Raw genomic sequence first — 22763 nt, 5'->3', positions numbered from 1 at the left:
TCATCCAAGGGGTTAAGAGTGCTACGGTTGCCAAATACTCGAACATACATAGGGGTCTCAGCCTTGAGCCTCAGTTTCTGCCTCATAAGAAGTGTCTAAATTGTTAACCAGATTTCCATTAATTCTTTTCGAGTATTTTGTGCTCCTGTTTTTGAATACAATTTTTCCATTACTCCATTAAGTATTTCGACAACCTATGCAATTATGTGATGACTAAATATTCCATTACGGTGTTTACATAGTATATGGGGATCATAATTAATGTATATATATGGCTCTAAAAATGTGGTCCGACCAAGCCCCATCTTCTGTCTTAGTTCGCTCCTCTTTCTACGTCCAACCCTAAGCTCGACTCGAGTGAAAACCGTACATATACAAACTATATAGATACTACTACCTGTTTCGCTCTTGTCCAAGTTCAAGTTCAAGTCAAAAAAATATATACTTCTATATATATATATATTTGTATATGTGTGTGAAAGGAAGATATATACTCCCTGCTATATACTGATACACGTACGATTCTAGTCTGATTTCTAACCTATAAGGACTTTGGTTGTTTGCCGCTCTAAACGCTAGGATGATTGGTGAGAAAATGCATCTAAATATACACATATATCTTTGAACTCCCATGCCATTGCTTGAAAAATAAATGTTATTGGGTCTGTTCTGTTTCTTCATTAGAAATCGAAGAAAACCAAGAGTCACCCAATTCCCTTCTGATTACATTTTTTATGAGAAGACTTTTCCAGGAAGCGGTTCGAGTCCTCTGCTCCTATGGCTATCGTTGAATATGTTTTCGATGAAGGATGAGATATGAGTCCAGGACTGTGTTCTGCTGCTTATAGCTCCAGCAGCAGAACCTCCTCATGCTAGAGAATATTCAGCAGCGATGAGTCCATCATCCTGTCGTCGTACAAACTGAGTGTCTTGCTGGCCCGCGCTTTCCTCACGGACGGCGGCACATCTCCCGGCGTCTTGACCCTTTCGCTGGGATCCCTCAGACGCTCGCTGCTCCCCCGACCACTGAAGACCTCCCGGAACACCTCCAGGCTGTGCTGACGGCGCATCTGCTGCTCCGTGGGCGGACCCTGGTGGACTGTGGTGGCCATCAGGGAGTTGGTTCGCAGGTGGCCGGGTCTCCGCTTCGGACCTGGCCGGGTGAGCGTCTGGAGTTCGCTTCCGTGACTCTGGATGGAGTTATTGTTGGTGCTGCCGTTGATGTGTTTTATCAGACTGCTGGACAGTGAACGGGGCACTATGTGAGCTGGGGTTCCACTCCGCTGTTCCGCACTCCTGAGCTGTAGCGGCGTGGGTTTGTCCAACCGGGGACTCAGGTCCAGGTTGTTAGGCCTTCTCAGAGCCGTCACCAGGTTGGATTTCTCCTCGCCCATTTGGAGTTGGCGGCACAGCTCCTCGGCGTGCTCCTTGCGGAAGAGTTTCTTGTGAATCAGAGCTCGAACGCCGTGCCATCCTCTCAGCTTGTGATCCGTATTCTGTTGTTTGGGAAATCCCTGTCCCAGGTTGGGATTGGGATTACCTGCTCCGCCGATGATTGAGTTCTTCTGCTGCTGTTGGTGATGGCTGGCTATCAGCTCCTCCACACTGACATCATGCTCCAGGCAGGACAGACTGTTCTCCTGCGGCTGCGTCTGGAAACTGTGCTTCTTGCTCCTCTCCACCAGTACAGGCGGCGTTCGCATCGTCATCGGAGCCAGATTCCTTTCTTGGCAGGGATTCCGGCCCTGATATGGCTGTAGCTGTTGCTGGGGATAGCTCAGGTGGTTCTTCTCCCGCTCGAGAGCCGCTGCAGGTAACTGTTGGTTGGGCGGAGGCTGGAGCAATCCGGCTGTATCCGAGCTCATCTGGTGGTGCACCGCAGCCGCCGTTGTGGTTATAACATTGACAGACTAAAATCGAATAATTTTAAAATACATATCTGGAATACAAATAGATCCTGCTTACCTGCTCTGAATTCACGGGCGTGACCAGATTATTTGTATTCAACATGGGACTAGCGGGCTGTGGCTGTGCCCGTGGTCTCAGCCCAGACATCTCCTGCATCCGTTCCTCGGCGCACAGCGACGTCAACCTGGCATCCGCATCGTGGTCCCAGCAGTCTTCACAAGTGTCGCGCACCACCTTGGCGGCTGCACCACCGCCCCAGCCAGTGGGGAATAGCGGGCGGGCCTTGTGGCGCACCACCAGAGCCTGCATTTGATCGAAGCTGGGATGAGAGCCAACCTCCTGTTCGTAGGGCGCCTTGTACGGAGGCGTGGCCTGGCCAGGAGCATAAAAGTCCGAGCATCGGGTGGACACCTCCCAGAGCACAAGACCCAGGGCGTAGACATCCATTTGTTTCAGGGACGTTTCGCAATCTCGTAAGTTCACAGCTCCCTCCAGCAGTTCGGGTGCCATGTACCGCAAAGTGCCTACTTCGTTGATAGATTTCGTCTCCGCCATGGCCACCTCGCCCTTGTACTCATACTTGGAGCCGAACACCTTCAAGGCGAATCCAAAGTCCGCAATGCAACAGGTCAAGTCCGCCTGAACGAGGATATTCCGGGTGTTTATGTCGCGGTGGGCGACGCAGGGCTTGTGCTGATCCCCCAGGCGGAGTTCGGTGTGCAGATGAGAGATGCCTCTGGTGATGGATCGTAGCATTCCACCGCACTGGCTAAAGGTCAGGGTGTTGGCAATAAGCCAATCCTGGAGGCAACCCAGCGGAGCCAGCGAAAGCACCAGCTGGTACTCCATCCTGCCATCCATGGTACATCGCTCATCATAACCTGAAAATGGAATCCATTTTAGAAACTATATAGCTCTCATGTTTAGAATCCCTCACCAAAATAGCTCAACAATGCCGGACAATCCATCAAAGGCAACGCGTAGATGTTCCTCTCATTCACATAGTACTGATGATGCTCCTCGGGATAGATCTTGACAGCCACTTCCTCGTCGTGGAGCAGGCCCTTCATCACAGTCCCGTACTTGCCACTGCCCAGCATGCCAATCAGATTCATGTTGTCCACATTCCTGAGATTGGAACTGTAGCCCGGACCTGAGGGCGCTAGTGGTGACTCCTCCGGCTCGGATTTCTCCTTGGGCACCCGGCAATACTGAACGGCCAGAAAGACGCCAATCATGATGGCCGTGAAGCCGCCAATGAAGCCCAACATGGTGCTGACCATGAAGGACTGTTGCTGCTTCGCCGTGGCCCGATTGGTGATCGGCTTCGTGGAGCCCAGCTCCAGAGGCGAAGGTTCCACTACGGAATACTGGTCATTGCACACGTCCCCGAAGCAGCAGCAGAAGTACAGGGTACTGGATCTGGATGTGGGCGCCGAGCTGTTGCACTCCGACTGGCTGCAGAGGGAATGGCGATCCGTGTTGTCCTTCCAGCAGCCCTGCTTCACAATCTTGGTGCCGTTGGGAGTTTGGTTCCACAGGGTGAAGCAAAAGGTGTAGCTCTCGGAGCAGGTGCGTCGATGTGGCTCACTGGGCATGGGAGTGGATTCGATTTGCTGTTCCTGCAGCTCTCCGCTGTTGTCCGAGTCGGTTTCGTCGTCATTCAATGAGTTGTCCATGTCCTGGTAGCTTATGCAGCTGTGCGGCCGGTTGGGAACTGGAGCTGAATAAAGAATTTATAAATAAGAGTTTATAATAGGAACTAACTGGGTTACTCACTTGCTCGGCTTAGGGCGATCAGGGCCAACAATAGCCAGGGCCAGCTACCGTAGAATCGATTCATTTTGAAATTCTTCAGTGGACTATTTGTTCAGCAACTCCGATTTGTAATGGCAGAAGGGCTATCCAATTTTAAGGCATTTTGTGCGACCTGAAACTGATGAAATGGCGTTAATGTTTATTTGTTGACTTTTTTATTAATAGAATCGATGAAGTAATTATCAATAGGTCTGCGACACATTCGCACCCTTTTCCCCCGCCTCACTACACTGATTTGTTTTATATACAGCTCTACGGGCGATGATAATGCCCAGACCCAAATACAAACACTGTCACAATTTCTATATAATTCCCAGCTCGAGGGGCCGCGATCATGACGGAGAAGCTCTCTTTTGGGTCGTCGGGGCCTCAAAGGGGGGACGACTCTGTGTGCACCCACCCACTCCAGAGCGACGGAGACGGTTGCACTTTGGAACCCATTTGGAACCGGGCGCCGCCAGACTATGCAAAATCATTTCTGTCGGTCTCGAGTGTCAATGAAAGCGTAAGCCCCGACGTATTCCATACCCAATTAAACTGAAAAGCTTTACATTTCAGCTCTCCGTGTACTGATATACCTCAAATTAGTTTTTTTTAATAATTACTGGGTATCCGAGAGCACACATTCCGCACGTCTGCTTCACGCTTATTCCAACCCCACCCACCCCAGCGGAATGATGATTAAAAAAGTTAGCAGCCATCAATTATGTTATAGAAATTATAACGCTTCAGTCCTCCTGGATTATAGGGTACATAAAGTAAATATATACAGAAAGTATATAGAAGTGTGTTTATACCTAGATGGTAGTCTGGTAGCTGGTAACCAATTTGCATTTGCGACATTTGGGTTAATTGTGGGTGACGGGGCATGAAATTTGAAAGAACGATAAGCACTTTTATCTGGCAGGGCAGGATACACTTATCAAGCGATTATGAAATCTACCTTCGCTATCTTAGTCAACAATTTATGGCGATTTCGATTCATGAATTTCTTATATAAATTAAGAATGAAGTCGATTATCTCCTTAGGCCTATCACTAGGTGATAAGGACTTTAACTCTAGAGATGGTTACGTGACGCGATTAGAAAACTAGAGATGTCAACTATTTTTTAAGATTTTCAAATATAATCGGTGCGTATACGTGATATATTACGTATGCGACTAGTATTGTTCAACTGGTGTTCCCTTTTGGGGCCAGTGTTGATAAACGGAAAATATTAATTCCTAAGTAGGCCATGGAATTGTCAATTTGGAATCACAATTCCTGTCAAAAGGCTGTTGTAGGAACTCTCCACAGAAATGTTCAGTCTATCCGGATTCGTACTATGAGCAGCATTCTCGTATTCCTCGTACATTTCGGAATATTCTTATTTTTTATTGGAACTATTTATTTTTTCAAAACGGAGCGCTCGAAAATGGAAAAGGTTTTGGTGAAGGAAGATCCCAAACTGGACGTTGAAGCTCCAATTCCAGATGAAGCCAAGGTCGTAGAGACTGCCGAAGTGAAGGATGAGAAGGCCAAAGTAGCCCAAGGCGAGCTGGAGGAATCAGAGGAGGCAGATGAGTCTGATGATGAGTCGGATCAGGAGGACTGGCATCGGGAAGATAATGAAGAAAACAACTGGCTGGAGTACTACTCTGATTCGGAAGACTATTCAGATTCGGAAGAGGACTATTCCGACTGGGGAGAAACTGATTCGGATACGGACTCGTCGGATTCGGAAAAGGAGAAGCCAAAGGATCACAAGCATGTGGAGCACAAGCCGGAAAAGGAACACAAGCATGTGGAGCAGAAGCCGAAGGATGACAAGGCCGGGGACAAGAAGCCAAAGGAGTCCCTAACTCCATATCAACTGAAAGTTAAACGCATTGGATTGGTGGTCTTCATGCTGAACTTCCAGCTCCGCTGCATGGAGATACTGCACGGTCCCAGGACCCGTGGGGACCGTTACTGCTACAAGCGCCGCATGAAGTTGTGGAGGGCGCGTCGTCGTGCCAGGGTGGAGGCCATAGTGGCGAAGCAGATGAAGAATGGAGACTAAATACTAGACACTAAGAAGATGAAGGCAGCGGAGGGCAATAAGAGCAAGGGACACTCATAGAGACTACATGGGCACTCATAGAAACTACATGGACACTCAAGATACATCTCTAAGGACACTACTTTAAGGAGCATCTTTTTACAAATTTATAGAGCAGTACATTCTTATGACACTGGGAAAAGCATACAAACATTGTCCATTTAAAAATTGTTTTTGTTTTTTTATTTTTCTGTCATTTGGTGTTGTTTTTCGAACGCATCAACCGGCTTTCCTGGCTCCCCCGCCTTTCTCCACTTTTTTCGCACATGCGCAGATTTCCTGGCAAGAGCTTGGAGAGATGCGAGAGCAGCGTCTCTGGCCCGCCAAAACAGGTTCTATTGGCGGTGTCTCAAGTGGCGCTCGAGGGGTGACAGCAGTGGACAGGAAGGGGGGATGGTGGTGGATTGGGGGGCAGGCAGCCGCCGGCTGCTCTCGCACGACAGCCGACGGCGCCAGTTAATTGCAAATACTGCCTGATACACTATGTCAAGGGGGATCTACAACTAGAAGACAATATTAAATATGATATTTTAATATTTTTTAGTCAGAAAATATTAAAAATTTAATAACTATTTCTTTATTTATGTTGACTAAGTATACATAGCCTACTAGGATTTAAAAAATGTATTTCATATATCCTAAATTTCTATTTCCAAAGAGATAGAAGGGTACGCTTATGATATTCACAGTTTCTTTTTATTTTTTTGCATATGAAAAATATGTACTACTGCTGCCCCCTTCCTCTGTTTCTGTTGGGGCCTGATTAACTTTTTGCGTGCTGCGTGTGCATTTGTCCATGTCCCCACAAGAATGCGACTGCAGAGCATGTGTATCCACGTATGTATTTGTATTTGTTCTTGAGTTTCGGGATCTTTTTCGTTATATACTCCTTTCCTGCATTTGTGGCCATTGTGGCGATGCAGAAAATCAATGCAAAAACACAAAAGTGCAGGCTGGAGTGGAGCCAGAGAAGCAGCAATAGCAATGGAAGACTGAATGGATTCTTGAAAGGTCTCTTGTTGATTTGCGAATGTGAATTGGCCTTTGAGGTTGTCCTACACAGCGGAAAATAAATCTTTTTCATAATTTTTAATTTAAATTTGTTTATCATATCATATTTCATATTATCATATTATATTATATCATATTATATCCTCCTTTTTGTTTTGATTCTATTGGTTTTGTTAATAAATAAGTAATACAATTAAGTATTAACCAGAAACCCTCAATGAATAAATAAAACACACAATAAAGATTTTATAAACCACACGCTCTCAATGCCAGAAACGAAGTGAAGTAAAATGTCAAGAGGACAAGATATCAACAAATAGGCGAGAAACGAGGAACACATTTTTAGTGTGTATACACTTGCTACATCCTTACATTCATGTGAATATATAGCATAACTGTCTATGTTACTTTTGCATATTTGAATACGCAAATTTCAAAAGTAAATTATTGAAAATTATTCCTCAATTGTTTACAGTGCCTGCTCTCTGTATGCAGACACAATTTTCTGCCAGGGTGGGTGGCCGACAGTCTGCTGTGCAAATGTTGTGTGTTCGGTGTGTAAGTGTGTGTGTACTTGCGCAGAGAAGAGTAAAAAATTGATTTTTCCAAGGCGGATTTTTTTGCGGACAATATTTGCACCAATTTATGCACTTTTTGCAGTCACTTACACAAAATTCAGGCCATTTTTCAGCACACTTGCACTCGCTCGACGAAAAATTATGCTTGTACCTGTTTTAAATTATAATATTTTTTTTTTATATTTTTTATATGTATTATTGGAGCCCGGCGCTAGTCGCGTCTACTCAGCGGTGCTTCTTTTCTGATTTCAATTTTTTGTTTGCGTTTTTGTTGCTTTTCTGTGGCTTTTTATGGCACTTTAAACAAGTTTGCCCGATAGGCGCAACGCTGCCTCTGCTTTTTTCGATTTTTCGCTTTTCGAACGAAACCCTTGCGACCCGTCGACCACGACGACTGAGAAGTGAATGCGACGCGGTCTATGCCTCTCGGTTGCTGCTGGCGCTCTTTTTGGGGCAGAAGAAGCGGCATGCGAGTATTTACGAAGCTGCGTAGAATGAGGGAATCAGCGATTGGAGCTAGCCGCTGAAAGAGAGCCCCCAGCTGGGAGAGCATCAGCTTTAAAGCACTTGTTGAGCTTATTAGACTGCACCGGAAAAAATAATATCAAGTATACGCACAGTAGGCAAATTTAAGAATTTTTTATGTGATTAAAATTTTAATATTTATTTAAAATATTTAAGTCCCTACTGAGCAACAGGGTGGGCAGGAAGCACTTGTCCCACACACTCTCCAAAGCCGATGCGCAGTCCGTTCTTCTTGCAGTGTCCCCGGATGATGACCTCGTCGTAGTCCTGCAGGAACTTCCTTGTCTTTCCGCCAGGCAGCTCCAAGGTCTTGGTTCCCCGCCAGCACAGCTCTAGGAGGGATCCATAGGAGTCCGGAGTCTCGCCGGAGATGGTGCCGGAGGCCATCAGATCACCCGGACGGAGGTTGCAGCCAGTGACCGTGTGATGAGCAATCTGTTGGAGTGGCGTCCAGTAGAGGTGCTTGAAGTTCGACTTGGAGATAAGAGATTCGTTTTGGTCAGAAGCTGAAAATAATATCATTTAATAAAGATTGGAAAAAATGACCTCAAGTGAACTTACGCTTCAAAGACACCTCCAGATTAATATCAAAATTGAAAGGCACATTTTGGCGAAGATATGGAAGCACCTCCGGTTCCTGGGGGAAATTGTCCAACAGGAAAGGTTTCAGGGCAGCAGTGGGCACCACCCAGGGCGAAATGGTAGTGCCGAGATTCTTGGCCGTGAAGGGACCCAGGGGAACGTACTCCCACTTCTGGATGTCCCTGGCACTCCAGTCGTTCATCAGGGTGAAGCCGAAGACATTCTTCCAGGCCTCGTCCACTTTGATGGGCTCCCCGAGCTGATTTCCCTTTCCTCCGATGAAGAAGGCCATCTCCAGTTCAAAGTCCAGAAGCTTGCAGGCTCCAAAAACTGGCTTCTCTGCTCCCTCTGGAAGGGTCTGTCCCAGAGGACGACGGATGGGAGTTCCAGAAACCACTACGGAGCTGGCACGACCATGGTAACCCACTGGCAAGTGGCGCCAGTTGGGCATCAGTGCATTATCCGGACCACGGAACATGATGCCCACATTGGTGGCATGGTGGATGGAAGAGTAGAAGTCTGTGTAGTCACCGATCTGAGCTGGGAGGTGCAGTTTGATATCCGATTGGGGAACAATGGAACTGGAATAAAAGAAATATTAGAAAAAATTAGAAACATTTCTTGAAAACATCTACTTACGCCGCCTTCAAATCGATGTTCTGATCCAGTTCAGAACCCTTCGTCAAAAGCTTCTGTGTCTGTGTCCTTACTACATCCCAAGCTTCAAAGTCCTGGCCCATAAGCTCGTTCAAGGACTGCGCCTGCAGGCTTTTCTGAACTTGAACAGGATACAGCTGGGAGACAGCTTTCAAGTCGAGGACATGCTCGCCAATAGCCACACAAATACGATTAACTTTCTGAGGGGTAAATTTACGATACGATATTCAGAGTTATGGATAAAAGATACAGAATCTTATCAGAGCAGTTAGTTGCTGGGCTGTTAAAGGCGGGATTACCATATTGTTTTCGTAAACAAACTAGTTTGAGTTGGATGATGTATGCAAATGTTATGCCCCAAAGCGGGTTTCTGTTCTAAACTTAAATTCTAGAACAAGTAGAACTGGCCACAAAGTCACATGGAAAGTGCTTGACTTGAAAAACACATTTTCTTTGTAATAGAATTTTTATAGAAATAAAGATAAGAAACCCTTAAAAAAGCCATACTCGTGATAAAATTATTGTTTATTTTGTTACTCACATTATTTTGAGTCGAAAATACGGCGTAGGGAAGGTTTTCCAGGGGAAAATCGCTACCCGCGGGCACTGGCACGAAGCTTTCAGGCATTTTGAAAACTCTCAGAGTGGAAAACTTTGGCAGGTGGGTGCTAATTAGTGAGCTGAAGCAGAATAACGACAATAACGCGCGCGGTGCCAGTTTGAGTTTGAGAGATATCACTCCACGTTCGGGCTTATATAGCCAACCGATATCCCCACGATCTCCCGCTCGGGGTTCTCTTCTCAAAACCAAGCCCCCAAACTGGAAGAGAACTGGAACCAAATAAAGAGAGCCACTTGTTGTGCTTTGGTTACTTTTATTTTTATTTATTTACCCATATATTTATATATATATAATATATTCTTTGCATTTATATAGATGTTGGAATAATTCTTGTTCTGGTTTCTTGATTTTGATTTCTGCAAATACATATACATCAATTTATACATACATAACGTGAGTGCGATTCATATATCTCTGATGCTGGATAACTTAGTTAACACACATTAAAATACAATAATATATTATATACGTTTAATTTATACTCAATATTCTTTTATTTTTTTGCTGAATTGACAAAAGAGTTTGGTGCACAGGTAGGATGTAGAGTGTCTGATTGTGTGATCCTTCCCTTTCCTTTTTAATCCTTTCCTGAACCAATCTTATAATTGAAATTTAACATAAAAGCAGAACTTTCCAACATTCATAATTGAGTTTAATTGACTCCGGGTATATATTTGTATATATATCTGTCCTCCACTGGCTGGAAACTAAACTCCAACTAATTCGATTATACGTATTCATGTCTCTATATATAGCACAGTTCGATACATGGACTAAATGGGACCTGGAGCACCAGATCCTTTCGATTTTTTCATTGATTTTGTCTATACAATTAACAAGCACAGGTCTCTTTCGATCTCGTTTTTATTTTAAAGGTACGCATGGCCATAGAATTTTCTATTTTGAAAATTTTTCACTATTTGCAAACTAATAAAAATCAACAAAGATTCAACTAAAAGTTCTCAACTCCTTCATCTTTTCTTGATATGTAAAGATAGCATTCCAACAGTTTCTATATATTTTCCGGATAATATATATTGCAGTTTTTAAGTGTGGGTGGTTGGGATTGATTTTTTGTAATATTTTATTTGGTGGTGTGTGTTTTGGTGGCTTTATGCTCTGATTTTTACTCATTATTTTTGTTTCAGTATACATATAGATATTCAAATATTAGTTCTAGATTCTTCATTCGCATTTAAAAGGAAATCAAACTCGTTGATTATAATTAGTTTTCCAACACTGGGACGATAACGAATAACGGTTAACGGATAACGGGATGAGAAATCGAAAAGGAACATCTAGCAACACTTTATAGATACAAACAAATTTACATTCAACATTGAACTCCGATGAATAGCTCTCCCAAAAGTTCTGGGTATTACTTAGCGGTCGCCTTCTGATATGCTTTTACCTTAAAGATACTTCTTGGTTTTTGCGAACTACCGTATATGTGTACCAATCCAAATCTAAATCAAAGTGAAGCCCCTTACAAGTCGTCGCCCAGGCGATGGATCTCGTCCAGCATGAAGTCCACATCCGCTTCGGTGACGGCCGCCGAGGAGATGATCGAGCGGAAGAAGTTGGGTCGCCGATCATCGGGTTGGTAGCCCACCATGAGGGTACCCTTCTGCATCATCCTGCCTTTGATGATGGGGCAGATCTGTTTAGGACACAACCGATTAGGATTTCTTCATATAATACCTCTATGTCCTTTATCCTTACCTTGCCCAGCTCCACCTCCTTCTTGCTATCGTGGGGCACTCCTCTCAATCGCTTGGGCACGTACCAGAACGACACATTCACGCACTCCGGCTCCAGGATCAAGTGGAAGCGGTCCGACTGCTCGCGAATGCGTTTCAGCTGGTACTGGACCAGGTCCATGAGCCGATCCTGCTGCTGCTCGAAGCCCTCGGTGCCCTTGGCCCGCCACTGCAGCCAGAGCTTGAAGATGTCGTTGTGCCGGCCGCACTGGATGACCTTGTCTCCGGTATCGTAGCTGATGTCGTACTGCTTGTCGGTCATGAACAGATACTCCGCCGACATCTGATTACAGCTGATGAGGAGGCCCTGGAATAGAATCGATTTTCAAATAGAAGCTCTCCATCTCGTTCGGTCCATAAGTCAAGTTGAAACTTTAATTAAAATTCCGCCTGCCAAAAGACGCAACTGTGACCGATGGCAACATATTGCACGGGATGTAAAAAAAAGTCAGGGTGACTGGGCGCCTTTTTGGTCGCCAGGGTTGGGAAAGATTTCTATACGCATTGTGCCAGGACGAGCCAGGACGAGCGGCAGCCACAACCCCTCTCGATATTGAGAATAATAAGGAATTGTTCGGAGCACAACAATTGGAATTCTTTACACAAACATTGCTCGATGTGCATCCAGAAGAATGTTGGGCTTTGGGAGGGCTGAGAGGAATTTAAAGCAGCCGTATGGGGTTGAGCCGAAGGTATCCCTTGAATTTGTTTCGGATGGATTGGTAAAGGTTATAACATGTTTAATGTATTTTTTCGGGAGATATATGAAGGTTGGTAGCATCAAAAACTTTATAATTAAAGAATGGCTTAAGTGAAGACCTATTTCTATGAATAATGTCCTTGTTGTCAGATACTTACATCCTCCTTGAAGTGAATCGTGGAGCACTGCAACAAGGCTCCCATCAACTTGTGGGGATTCCAGGTAACCGAATCGGCACTGAAAAAAAAATCAAAACGTAAATGATCATTCAATTAGGAATTACAAACAATTAACACTAATCTGCCGCAGTGTGGTGCAAACCCCAACCCTCACTTCTGGCTACTGGCTACCAAATCCCACCCCCTGCTGGGTGACAAGAAGGATGAAGGACGTGGCACGGCAAGTGCCATAAATTGTGGCAATTTCAGGCCGCAGCACTTTAATTGAATTCAAAAGAGCGAAGACGACAACCCCCGTGGGCGATGGAGGGTTGACAGCTAAACATCCCTGGGGGAGCTATTTACAGTTATGTGGGTTTTTCCTTTGTGAGCGAGTATGTGGGTGTGTGTGAGTGGGTGTCTATAAACATGATCCTTATGGAGTGCCTGGAAGTGTGCTTCACTTTTTTTTAAACGGGGTACTGTTTTAAAAAGGATGAGTGTGAATATTGTAATTTAATTTTGATTGAAAATAAAAAAAATTATTGAAAATTAAATAAGAAATAGTAGCTATTGTTTTAAAAGTAAAACTCAGTCCATTTAAGAGCCTTCGGTGCAAAAAGGACCATTAATCAGAGTGGCGTAAGCCAGGGCAGCCCGCACAAGTTGTCAGCTACATGAGCTCTTTAATGATTAATTCGCACCAAGAGCGTTTCAATTAAGGACCTCAATTTGCATGCCACAACGGTTCTGAGCACTAGGCGCCATTCAATCTAATTGAAGCCGAACGCTTTGGGTGATGGATGGCTGAGGCATAAAGAAGGAGGACTGGCAGGACTGGCAGAACTTCCAGGAGCACCACCCCACCTCCAAGGCCATCAATTTGAAACTGTTTATGGAGTCTGGAGTTGACCGCAGGCTGTCAATACGACGACAGCTGCAATAGCCACATTTGCCTAAGCTCCTCCAAATCCAAGTGGAATTTAAGATGGTAAACTCTAAATGGATTGAAGATGGAATGGCGGATGTGGGATGGAGGTAAAGTGCATTTCAGGTTGCGACTTTAAAATTAAAAATTCCTCTTCCTCGCTTTGTCGAGGGGATGAAGCGGTTGCCCTTCTTTCATTGTTTGGCGTAATTGTTGTGTAAGTAATGCCCACCCAAAAACACCCCCCTTGGCGAAGGACTTCCACGAAGGACTACTACTCCAACACGGGTTGGAAATCCACTTTGTTCATTTGTGTGCTCGGGATAAAATGCACTCGGCTTGTGCCTTGTAATCCCTGTAAGCTCTGAACACCTGATGGAGGCACTAAATGACAAATTGAGATTTTTCCCACATGTTCCAGCCTTAAACGAGGATGGGAACGAGGCGGGTGGATGAGCGATGCGGGCCATTTGGGAGCATTTAGATTTAAATTTACCCGAGAGCCGGGAAGAGATTTCAATTTGTGTTTTGACTTGCCAGAAGATGAGGGCACAGAGTTCATGTCACCCAGAGAAAGATGATGAATGAAAGCAACAATTTTGTGGGACAAAAGACAAGACTTTATAGAAGGTTTTTGCAAAGAAATCATGGACAGAATGACAGAAAATGTTAAGAAGTTTAAGGGATTTGATAAAGTTTTCAGGAAGTTTGTAAAGCTTTGAAAAGATAAACATAAGTAGGCACTTACCGCTCCACTCCAGTAAACCTAGGATGACGATGTTTTCGGGACATCATCAAGCCACCTCCCCAAGCAGCCTGAAAGGATTACAAAATCAAAGGACCAAATAAAATTTATTAATAGTTACTATTTTACAATTATTATTTATCCTTCAAACTCACATCAATGTGCATCCAGCAGTTGTATTTCTGGCAGATATCTGCAATAGTATTGATGTCATCGAACGCTCCAAGGACAGTCGTTCCAGCGGTTGCGTTCACAAAGAATGGAATATCGCCCTTGGCCTTACGCTCCAGGATCAGCCTCTCCAGCTCCGAGGTGATCATCTTGCCATGTTCGTCAGAGGGCACTACGATGCAGTGATCGGTTCCTAGGCCACAGACAGCGGCACAGGACTTGATCGAATAATGGCACTGATCCGAAGTGAACATCACCAAGGTGCCGGGCAATCCCACGGAGCCGTGCTCCTTGTAGTTGGGGAACATCTTGTGGCGTGCAGCCAAAAAGGCATACAGATTGGAAATGGATCCTCCAGGGGCCAGGATCGAATCACCGCCAGACCAGCCGATAATCTCACGCATCTTCGTCAGCACCACATTCTCCATCAGAATGAAAACAGGCGCGATCTCGTAGGTGAACATGTTGGTGTTGGCTGTGGCTGTTAGCCATTCTCCAGCCATCGAGACCAGGTCCAAGCCACAAGACAGCTGGTTGAAGAAATGAGGATGTCCTGGGGAATAAATTAGATTGTTATAATAAGGATATTAGTGTATTAATCGAAAAGGATATTCCTTTTAAAGTGGCCTTCGCTAAGGCCACTTTAGTGGCTCCATGCACTTTCCTTAATTTTGAAAGGGGAACCGGAAAATTTAATGAAAAATCTAAAAAATATTTTGTTCCCAGATTTTGATGCAGATTGATGAGGAATCGATCCAGAAATCGTTTAAGGTATTCCGCTCTAGAATCGGATGATTATTGGCAAAGATATAGCCTTCGCTGGGGGCCATATAGTGGCTCCATGCACTTTTCTTGATTTTCAAAGGGGAATCGATGAAAATTTGATGAAAAATCTAAAAAATATTTTATTCCCAGACTTTGATGCAGATTGACGGGGAATCGAACTACGAATCGTTTAAGGTATTCCGCTCAAGAATCGGATGATTATTGGCAAAGATATAGCCTTCGCACGGGGCCATATAGTGGCTCCATGCACTTTTCTTGATTTTCAAAGGGGACTCTCCGGAAAATTTGATGAAAAATCTAAAAAATATTTTATTCCCAGACTTTGATGCAAATTGACGGGGAATCGAACTACGAATCGTTTAAGGTATTCCGCTCAAGAATCGGATGGTTATTGGCAAAGATATAGACTTTGCTGGGGGCCATAAAGTGGCTCCATGCACTTTTCTTGATTTTCAAAGGGGACTCTCCGGAAAATTTGATGAAAAATCTAAAAAATATTTTATTCCCAGACTTTGATGCAGATTGACGGGGAATCGAACTACGAATCGTTTAAGGTATTCCGCTCAAGAATCGGATGATTATTGGCAAAGATATAGCCTTCGCACGGGGCCATATAGTGGCTCCATGCACTTTTCTTCATTTTCAAAGGGGACTCTCCGGAAAATTTGATGAAAAATCTAAAAAATATTTTATTCCCAGACTTTGATGCAGATTGACGGGGAATCGAACTACGAATCGTTTAAGGTATTCCGCTCAAGAATCGGATGGTTATTGGCAAAGATATAGACTTTGCTGGGGGCCATAAAGTGGCTCCATGCACTTTTCTTGATTTTCGAAGCAGAAATGCCATATATGGTTATTCCCTTTTTAATTTCACAAAAAAATACTTTGTGCATTTTTAGCGTAGAACTAATACTTTCGATATTTGCCATTTTTGTCGCCTGTCTAATGTAGCTGAAAATGGTTTCCATTTAGCCACGGCTGTCTGGCTGTCTAGATGTCTCCCGGCTTTCTCCATTCCACTTTTCCATCTCCATCGCCCGGTTCTCCAAGTTTCTCTAAGCTGACAGCAGATGTGCCTGGCAGCTGTGCTTCCTTCAGCCATCATCCTGCAGTTTGCTGCCGCTGTCCTCCTTGTTTTTGTTTTATTAAAAATATATTCAGAGCAGAAACAAAGGCCGAACCAAAATACGGCTGACTGGCCTCGAAAAGAGGGAATTGGGGGAATGGCCAACGGAAGTGCATATGTTCAAGGGCAGGCGGCCCAAGGCCTCGTCAAATCGATAGGAAATAGCCGGCTCAACAAGTTTCTCCCACTAATCCTCATACTTTGGCTCATTCTTAGCTCCATAAATTGCTCATTTATTGTAGCTAATTGCGACTTCGATTTTGGGGTGCAGTCTCGAAGGGGGGATTGAGAAAAAACTCCCACGAAGAATCACAAAATGCTTTCAGTCACCATCAGGAAGCTGTCTGACTCCCCTGTTCCTACAATCCCCCACTCTCTAGGATTCAGGTTTGAACCCTTCGGCGTCTGTCAGTTCACATCTTGAGTGCCATAAGTCGTGTGATTAAAATCCCATTGCCCACAAGGCTAAATCCTCACAGAAACATAAATATAAGCACAGAGAAAAATAATTCTTCCTAGATAAAATAAACTGTATCCTGTTTACAGGATTGTTTAGAACATTTTTCTCTCTGCAAAATCTGACATAGCGTCGGCATTCAAACATTTCAATTTGCGCATGTGGCCAGGATGTACGCTTGCGAAGGACTTGCGCCGAGTCACCCTCGCCTGGCCCGCCGCCTCTCATTCATTCGCATCAAAGGATCAGGAATGCAGCGAGTCAGAAAATAACAACGGATTTTGATTAAAGCTCCCCTTGGTTTTTATGGAGTTCTCGGAGGAGGAAGTCTGGTATTCCGCTGTATCAGGTTGCCCCGGCTGACAGGGCAGGCATTATGTAAGATTAAGGATCATAAATGGGACTCTTATCAGGTCTAGCGGGATAGTAAGCATCGTTAAAGAAGGAATACAGTATTGACTGTTATCTCTGGATAAGCAAAAAGTCGATATTTTTACTCACTTGACTTTAAAGAGTAGTGTTTCTAACCAAGTAGGGGTTTTAGTTTCTAACAACATATCTGCTTGCTAGTCAGTCGCCTTTCGTAATTGCATTTACGAGTTCTATCCAAAACTTTCCCATGCAATCTAGGTTTATTCAGTGGCTCGCCTGATTGCGTAGAGTTTTAATTCAATTTTTTGTACAAAAGTCATCATGGGGGTGGAGAAGCTAGACTCATTTCCCGCCCAGCGAAGCAACGGAAGCAACGCCTGTTTCCGAGACAAGGCCACAACTTCCGGATTCTATGGGGGTGGGGGAGTGTGTCCTTTGGGGTTGGTGTAGTAAATACGCTTATTATCGATACTCCAAACATAATTGCGGTCACGTGCAAGGACTGCACAAGCATCTTGGGACAAAGACAGCAGCCAGGAGGACAGAAGGGAGTCGGGCAGCCTCTCGCATTAATTTTCAATGAAATCAAATCAACAAGGACATTCAAAGCAGGTTAGAAGTTTTCGAAGAAGATGTTGCAAAACTTTATGAATACCCTTCATAAAATACTGCATACAAAATAATATTCTATACCCTCGAACAGCCATTCAATTCAATATACCCTCTTAATTTCACCACTACTGGGTATTAAAAAAACTGAAACGTGCGAATGACTTTTGGCTTCTAAATCTGCGCCGCACAAAGAACCCTTTTGCCTGATTTATGATTGATGTTGGTCTATACACATCCTGGGAGCTGTGATGGGAATTGAGGGGGAATTACGAAAGCACCCGAGGCGAGTGTTTTTGAAAGGTGTAAACAAGCGAGGACCACGGCTCAATGGGCCATAAAATGGCATTGTCTGTTGTCTGCCAGGACACTACTATACAATATCTACCCGAGTGCCATCAATATGCTAATGTGCTTATCTGGGAGGCTGCACACTTTATGTTTTAATGCCACCACAAGGTCCAGAGGCACGCGTCCTTACCCAGAACCCTTGAATAATATTCGGCAGACAAAAAGCATATGCTAAGCAAGGACAAATTTGATGAAACCGCGACTGAGCAAACATCAGAAGGATTTGATAAGCATGCAAATTATGTTGGGAAATATCAATATTGAGAACTAATTTAACTTTTTCTCAGGAAGCTGAGGGTATGGGACACCCTATTATTATTTAATATTAGCTTAGATATTATATATTTTAAAATTATCTATTATTATTTCTAAAGAACTCACCTGTCTTCACCTGGTACTTCAGGGTGGTGGCACAGTCCTCAATCAATTGCTGCAAAGGCAAAGCCCTATCTGGAACGTCCAAGTCCAAGAGTCGTTTCATGTCCTCCGGATGGTGGAAGTCCAGGACCTTCTCATTGCGATCGTTGGTTGCCTTCACAAAGTCCAGCAGGACATCAATGACTTTCAGGAGAAACTCCCGTGTCTCCGGCCCAGCGGACACTGTGGTGGGCATGAGATCTGATACGGAAATAAAAAAAAACAGCAGCACAGGGTGCGGAAAAACCAAATGAGAAATGCTTATCGTTAAATATGAAAAGTGTGGCTGACAGGAGAGGAAAAAAACGACTTTTCCTCTTTCTTATCATGATATATGGTTATTATTTTTGTGATGATTTGTGGGCATGCAGTTTGGTTATAAAAAAAAATAAGTTTTTCCAAGGTGAGACTAAAGGACATGAAAACTAGACTAAGCTTTAATAGAAAAATATCCCTTAAACTTATATTTAGGCACTTATTTTTAATAAATTGAATAAAAGAATCGGTATAATTTAATTATAATATTATGATTTTTTAATTAAATTAAACTGAAAAAATCTGAGCTGTTCTCTATAAATCAGAATGAGGGTGGTGCTTTGGCTTTTTATGACTCCCATCTGGTGGTCTGCCCAGGACTCGTCCTTCTGCGGCATCTGCAATTAATTTCAGAGGCTTTGTTTCGAGCATTAAGTTTTGGCCACTAAGCCACCGAGGAAATGGCGCCACAGCTCCATTCGGGACTCTGTGGAAATCAATTGGAAACTTAACGTTGCGGATGATTACCATTATGGGAGTGGGAAATTTTCGGACTGTAGACAAATTGTAGCTATTTGAAAATTCCTCGAGTTAACGGCCAAAAAGTTAAATAAAATTTAATGTGCTCGACTGGCTGGCTGGGTGCTCAGTGTCAAAGGCAGCCCACCCTGGGCACAGGAGCGGGATAAGGAGCCAGAGCATTAAGCACAGCCGTCACACACGGCCAGGACTCAAGCGTGAGCAATATCCTGTGACTAAACGGTTTATGTTTGTTGGCCTTTCAATTTGAGGCACGCGTCCTCCGCCTCGGGGAGAGTCCTGCTTGGCACCTTTTCTGGTCTTCCATCCATGGTGGTGGTGGATTTGTTTGACTTCTGCTCTCAAGCCGATTGTTTGTCTGTCTGTTTGTTGCATGTTTGCTGAGGAAAATCTGTTACAAGGCAACAGTCGCCAGTTTCACGCTTCAACGAAACCAAACATACGATCCTAAGTGAATCGAGTGAGCAAGAGCTTGCCAGGCAGGGCCATTTATCAAGGACACGAGTGTCCTCGACAGCCACGGCTTGTTCATGTCCTTGGCAGACTTGTGCTAGCCAGTTTTGCCGTTTTGTGTTTTCGTGCCCCTGGCAGTGTCAGTTGGATTCTCGTTTGTTATTTGCCCAGCAATGTCGAAGGACACTGCCAGGATTACTAGCAAAGCAATGTTATTTGCAACAGAAACATAGTACAAAAGTAATAATTCACAAAAGTAAGTTGGTTGGAGGGAAAGGAATATAAATCTTAGGTATTAATATTTACGAATTAGTAAGTATTAATTGGTCATTCGGTTTGTAATAAATCTTAGCTAAGGATGGATATGAAGGATATAAGTGTATATGATTTAAAAATATTTTATGTATTTAGCTTTATGATATTACAGATATGTCTAATATATTTCACTTATAAATAATATTAAAAATACACTTACCAAATGCCGTAAGTTTTCCTGTCCTTTCGGACAGTTTATACCCGTTCGGATTAAGCGACATTTTCTCTTCTGCAATTAAATTAAAAATATAAAATGAAACCCTTTAAAAAATATATGCAAATGGTGTATACACAAAATGGTAGACTCATACAGTTCTGGGGAAATAAATGGAGCAAAGCCAAATGAAGTGAGTCAATGTTATGTAACATGAAGACCCTGAGGCAGGTGTTACATAAGTCCTTCGCCTCGCTCTTATCGCGCAATATCCTTTCTTTCCCGCCAGCACACAAATTGCATAACCAAAACAGAGGCAAACAAACAAACAAATAAAATCCACAGAGAGTGGGAAAATGCAATGGGCGTGTAAATAAACAACGAGGAAGGTGGTTGGAAGGATGGTAGGGAGGTGGTAGGGAGGTGGTAGGGAAGGACTCGACCATAGACCAAAACCAAGGACAAGTGAAGGGCAAGACCAGTGGGTGTGGGAGGTAAATATCATTGGAATACATATACATATATACACACAGATTTCAGATTTCAGGACACCTCCTCGCCATTTGGCGCCATCTGCTATTGCGCAGTGAGCGCCATCTAAACTAATTTCCTGACTTTATGTATAGTATATGGAATATGCATATAGATTGGGATATATATGTATTCATTGGATTTACATTAGGATACAGACAGCGCGACAGCTGCAGTTAATGGCGAAAACCTTGGACCGTACAAGAGACTTATGCAACCAAAAGAGATATACGTCTGCGGGTCTTACCGATTATCCTGCGGATATCGTCGATGTACTGCTTTAGATAATTCACTTTGACTGTGTTTGTGGCACCGACGCTGATCGAAAAATTACTGATAGGTATGTGCGAGGACGAAATGCGAAATGTATCTCTAAGATGGAGAGTGCTGTGCTGATTCTACTATTGTGGGCCACTAAATAATCGAAAAAACTTACAACACAGAGTTCCTTTCAAGCAAACACACTTTCGTTTAAGATTTCTTTTCGAAAAGAAAACACTCGTCGGACGGAGCTATAACTTTCTAACTCTCTCAATAACTTTTCAAATTTGAAAATAAGTTGAATTTATTTAGTGATTTTGTAGTTTTTAGTTGACAAACTGAGGGAACTGAGCAGCCTACACTCGCTGACGATCTGCGGAGCTATGAGCAGCAGCATCCGCCACGGCTGCCTACGAAGCTTTTCATTCCCGCAAAATGGCTGCCCACACAGATACACACATTTAGGATACACCTACAGGCACAGATACATAGATATGTATGGTGCTGGCAGGATACTCCTCCAGCTCTTGCATAACCTTCACCAACAGAGAAAGTGAGAAATTCCCATGGAGTCTCTCTTTTGTGACGTCATCGATTTTTGGGCAACCATTTTTGTTAGAGCCATTTTGTGTGGGCGGAGCTACGTGAGCCCCAGTGGGCGGTCTGTTGTGTCCCAAAGTATCCAGCAGATACACACGAATTGTTAAAAAAGAAAGGGCCAAATGCGAGAAGTATATGTGCGCAAGCCTGAGGAAAGGCTGTCTGAAACGCAAAAAAAAGGAGGTTCCAAGAGGGGCGAGAAAATGAAAAGCTAATTAACAAACTAATTTTGCCACTGTTTCTGACATTTACAATGGCCCACAACTTTTTATGAGAGTTCCTTCCGAATCGTGGCAAAATAAGGCATGTGGAAGTCTCTATAATTACTGCCATTTCTGGCATATGAAACAAATGCTTTTCATTTACTTTTCTATATAGTTTTCTTTACATAAAAAAGTCATACATATGTGTAGCCTAGGTATATAGTCCAATTTGGAAATTTAGGTCAAAGCTAGGTTCCCCCTTCCCACTCATAGAGATATATATCTCGCAGTGAAATTGCATCATTTCCAAAAGAGCAGTTTTCATAGCATACTTTTCAGATTCCTACACGCACACAGTGATATTTGGAAAGGTTATGTAACATTTCGAAGGGATCTGGGGGAAATGACGTCTATCAAACTGTAGGAGCTTAAACAACGAGAGCAGCAAAAAACACTTCCCTTGACAGAACTTCTCCCACTCTTATCTGGCAGCCAACAGCTGCCGAGGATGCTTTGCATAGTCCTGGTGTTGTCCTTGTAAAGGACCTTTTGCGTCAACGTTATTGATGTGAAGGCTTTGGCACTCGACAAGAATGTGTCGCAATGCAATTTAGAAGCGATTTTACTTCCAAAATAAGTGCCATCATCGTTCTTCAATTTATTATATCTGGGAATCTTTATGATGAAAGTTAAATAATGAAATTTTATTCATCCTTGATGGGGAATTCAATTATAATTAGAAAAGGCTTCATGCAACTTTCAGATGTATCTTAGTGCAGAGAATCTTAGCCTCAGTTTTATCTTAGTCTGCGGAGAAACTTAGACGACTAAGACTAAGTCTTTATAAGCTCCAAATTCAAAATCACGTGATCAGAATTCAAAACATGTCCCATACTGTACGAAAACTAAACCATCAGCTCATTGTTAACTCTTTATTTAAGCCCGGCCACCCATCCATCACAGGTGTCACTCAAATATTTGCGATAGCCGAGCAAACACCTTGTGGTATTTAGTATATAGACTGTCTGAATATGGCGAAATATGGAATAGAATCAGAAGCTTATCTGTAGCCACTTCAGTGGCAT

General features: G+C 43.6%; 4 protein-coding genes across 6 annotated transcripts; 1 reads left to right on the top strand and 3 right to left on the bottom strand.

Annotated features, from left to right (window-relative positions):
* Positions 1-224: 224 nt before the first annotated feature.
* On the bottom strand, positions 225-7821 carry LOC6507042 (bone morphogenetic protein receptor type-2). Of its 2 annotated transcripts, none has more exons than XM_001956731.4 (5): positions 7488-7821; positions 3688-3844; positions 2846-3631; positions 1966-2789; positions 225-1910 (listed from the first exon to the last, which is right to left on the bottom strand). In XM_001956731.4, the coding sequence occupies exons 2-5, from the start codon at positions 3749-3751 to the stop codon at positions 873-875; spliced, it is 2712 nt and encodes a 903-aa protein (XP_001956767.3). In that variant the 5' UTR covers positions 3752-3844; positions 7488-7821; the 3' UTR covers positions 225-872. The 2 variants fall into 2 exon arrangements, with proteins under 2 accessions (XP_001956767.3, XP_032310187.1); XM_032454296.2 differs by having other exon boundaries at positions 3688-3838.
* Positions 5143-5769, top strand: LOC6492971 (clumping factor B). Its single transcript, XM_001956732.1, has one exon. The coding sequence runs from the start codon at positions 5143-5145 to the stop codon at positions 5767-5769; it is 627 nt and encodes a 208-aa protein (XP_001956768.1).
* A 210-nt stretch (positions 7822-8031) lies between the features above and the next one.
* LOC6507041 (fumarylacetoacetase) lies at positions 8032-9909 on the bottom strand. Its single transcript, XM_001956733.4, has 4 exons — positions 9703-9909; positions 9144-9361; positions 8484-9085; positions 8032-8428 (listed from the first exon to the last, which is right to left on the bottom strand). Exons 1-4 carry the CDS (start codon positions 9787-9789, stop codon positions 8082-8084), a joined length of 1254 nt encoding a protein of 417 aa, XP_001956769.1. The 5' UTR covers positions 9790-9909; the 3' UTR covers positions 8032-8081.
* A 750-nt stretch (positions 9910-10659) lies between these two features.
* On the bottom strand, positions 10660-21284 carry LOC6507040 (glutamate decarboxylase). 2 transcript variants are annotated; one of them, XM_032454297.2, is made up of 9 exons: positions 21051-21284; positions 20862-20986; positions 20090-20158; positions 18331-18567; positions 14230-14798; positions 14078-14145; positions 12402-12480; positions 11506-11850; positions 10660-11443 (listed from the first exon to the last, which is right to left on the bottom strand). In XM_032454297.2, the coding sequence occupies exons 3-9, from the start codon at positions 20148-20150 to the stop codon at positions 11270-11272; spliced, it is 1533 nt and encodes a 510-aa protein (XP_032310188.1). In that variant the 5' UTR covers positions 20151-20158; positions 20862-20986; positions 21051-21284; the 3' UTR covers positions 10660-11269. The 2 variants fall into 2 exon arrangements, with proteins under 2 accessions (XP_032310188.1, XP_014765046.1); XM_014909560.3 differs by lacking the exon at positions 20862-20986 and having other exon boundaries at positions 21051-21283.
* Positions 21285-22763: the final 1479 nt, after the last annotated feature.

Source organism: Drosophila ananassae, chromosome 2R (assembly GCF_017639315.1).
Source record: "Drosophila ananassae strain 14024-0371.13 chromosome 2R, ASM1763931v2, whole genome shotgun sequence".
Classification (NCBI taxonomy): Eukaryota; Metazoa; Arthropoda; class Insecta; order Diptera; family Drosophilidae; genus Drosophila; species Drosophila ananassae.
Note: the sequence above shows the minus strand (reverse complement) of the source record. Positions and strands in the feature narration are given on the sequence as shown.